The sequence below is a fragment of the Eimeria mitis genome, genomic scaffold (genome assembly GCF_000499745.2).
Source record: "Eimeria mitis Houghton genomic scaffold, Emh_scaff2291, whole genome shotgun sequence".
NCBI lineage: Eukaryota > Apicomplexa > Conoidasida > Eucoccidiorida > Eimeriidae > Eimeria > Eimeria mitis.
The window spans coordinates 5590-8434 of record NW_013570620.1 but is presented as its reverse complement, the minus strand read 5'-3'; the positions used below and the strand labels follow the sequence as shown (position 1 = coordinate 8434).

At 43.3% G+C, this 2845-nt stretch overlaps 1 protein-coding gene across 1 annotated transcript in view; it reads right to left on the bottom strand.

Moving 5' to 3' along the window:
- Window positions 1–1834: 1834 nt before the first annotated feature.
- EMH_0051650 (uncharacterized protein) overlaps window positions 1835–2845 on the bottom strand; it is a gene marked incomplete at both ends in the record, with an annotated part of 2131 nt that continues 1120 nt past the window's right edge. The window contains one exon of the mRNA XM_013496774.1: window positions 1835–2009. Within this exon, the coding sequence (XP_013352228.1) occupies window positions 1835–2009 (175 nt within the window). The remainder of the gene's footprint in view (window positions 2010–2845) is intronic.

Here is a 2845-nt window from a genome sequence, read left to right as displayed (position 1 = left end):
CTTTGGGTGTAAAAGTAATAAAAACTTTTCCTTCTTTCTCAACAACAAAATCTTTTGCTTTATACTGATCACCAAAAGCATGGCGGGCTATAATGATAGGTTTTTTCCAAGAGGGTACTAGCCGCGGCACCTGCAGCAGCAGCAGCAGCAGCAGCAGCAGCAGCAGCAGCAGCAGCAGTAGCGGCAGCAGCAGCAGCAGAAGCGGCAGCAGCGGCAGCAGGAGCGGCAGCAGCAGCAGCAGAAGCGGCAGCAGCAGCAGCGGCAGCAGCAGCAGCAGTAGCAGCAGCAGCAGCAGCAGCAGCAGCAGCAGCAGCAGCAGAAGGGTATAGGGTTTAGTGCTTAGTATTTAGGGTTTAGGGTTTAGGGTCTTAGGTGTAGTGTTTAGTATTTAGTATTTAGTATCTAGGGTTTAGGGTTTAGGGTTTAGGGTTTAGGGTTTACAGAGTCTACGAGTATAGGGCATCTGAAGATGGTGCCGCCGAGGAGGTTTCTGGGTCTAGGGTTTAGTGTTTAATATCTAGGGTTTAGGGTTTAATATTTAGGGTTTAGGGTTTAGGGTTTAGGGTTTAGGGTTTACAGAGTCTACGAGTATAGGGCACCTGAAGATGGTGCCGCCGAGGAGGTTTCTGATTGTAGCGTTTGGGGATTTCCACATTTCTTTGAGCCCGAACTCTGCACACAAACCCTAAACCCTAAACCCTAAACCCTAAACCCTAAACCCTAGAGAGAGAGAAAGAGAGAGAGAAACCATCAAGAGTGTAAAAAAAAGGATATAAAGAGAAGAAAAACGAGCTGCTAGCTCTCTTTTATTATCTAAATATTCTATTTTAAGGGTTTAGGGTTTAGGGTTTTCAAGGGTTTAGGGTTTTCAAGGGTTTAGGGTTTTCAAGGGTTTAGGGTTTACCTTTGACTCTGGCTTCATCGGGGGTTATAGTAGCACACTTGACGCCTACTTTATATTTTTTTAGTGCTTCTGCTGCTTCTCTCGTCACCGCATCGTTTGTTTTGTCTCTGTGGTGTATGCTGAGGTCGTAGTATTCAATAGGTATATCTATATATTTTAATATTAGCTGCATATACACCCCAAACCCTAAACCCTAAACCCTAAACCCTAAACCCTAAACCCTAAACCCTAGAGAGAGAGAGAGAGAGAGAGCGTCTCTGTGGTGTATGCTGAGGTCGTAGTATTCAATAGGTATATCTATATATTTTAATATTAGCTGCATATACACCCCAAACCCTAAACCCTAAACCCTAAACCCTAAACCCTAAACCCTTGTATAGTAGAATACAATAAGTAATAATTAAATAAACAATATACACCATAAACTAAACACAGAAAACAACAACACTATATACACACCAAATATAAACCCTAAACCCTAAACCCTAAACCCTAAACCCTGAAACAGCTGCACACAACAACTACACATACACCCCACACCCTAAACCCTAAACCCTAAACCCTAAACCCTAAACCCTAGTACACACATACACCGCCTAAACAAAACCATGCAAACTTAACCCCTCCAAAAAACAAACACACAAAACAAACACACAAACAAGGGTTTAGGGTTTAGGGTTTAGGGTTTAGGGTTTAGGGTTTAGGGTTTAGGGTTTAGGGTTTACCTTTTCCTTTATCCAGTGCCAGAGTACTCTCGCCATCTCATCGCCATCCATCTCAACAATGGGGTTTTTTACTTTTATTTTTTTTATTTCCATCTTCACAAACCCTAAACCCTAAACCCTAAACCCTAAACCCTAAACCCTAAACCCTAAACCCTAGAGAAAGTTTTTGACTTGGTGTGTACACCGCAGTTTTTTCTTCTATGCTTTATTTACACTCCTGCTGCTGCTGCTGCCTTCTTGCCACATGCTGCTGCTGCTGCTGCTGCTGCTGCTGCTGCTGCTGCTGTTGCGCGCCCGCTGCTGCTGCTGTCGCTGCTGCTGCTGCTGCTGCTGCTGCATTAACTGCAGCAGCAGCAGCAGCAGCATATATTGTCTTCTTGCTGCAGCAGAAGTAAAAAAACAACTAAAAACAAAAACTAAATTAAAAAAAAATAAAAAATAAAAAAAAACTAATTGAGGTGTATGTACACCTCAGCTGCTCGCTCTGCACGGTCGCCTGCACGTCTCGCTAAACCCTAAACCCTAAACCCTAAACCCTAAACCCTAAACCCTAAACCCTAAACCCTAAACCCTAAACAACCCTAAACCCTAAACCCTAAACCCTAAACCCTAAACCCTAAACCCTAAACCCTAAACCCTAAACCCTCCCTAAACCCTAAACCCTAAACCCTAAACCCTAAACCCTAAACCCTAAACCCTAAACCCTAAACCCTAAAACTAAACCCTAAACCCTAAACCCTAAACCCTAAACCCTAAACCCTAAACCCTAAACCCTAAACCCTAAAAAACCTAAACCCTAAACCCTAAACCCTAAACCCTAAACCCTAAACCCTAAACCCTAAACCCTAAACCCTCAAAAACCTAAACCCTAAACCCTAATTGTTAAGAGTAAGCTAGCTTCTATCTAACGGCATCAAGACACAGCAGCAGCAGCAGCTGCTGCTGCTGCTGCTGCAGCCAATGAAATTGTCTAACCCTTTGTCTCCATTTGGTAGCAACGAAGAGTAACAGCAGAAAACTCAAATATAAATATTTTTATAAAACACACAGACAGCAGCAGCAGCAGCAGCAGCAGCAGCAGCAGCAACAGCAGCAGCAGCAGCAGCAGCAGCAGCAGCAGCTGACAGGTGACTGTACACACCCAGAGGGATCCGCTCATCTTCTTCTTTAGGTGAAATAAATTTGTCTCTTTTTATTTATTTTGTCATTGATTTAT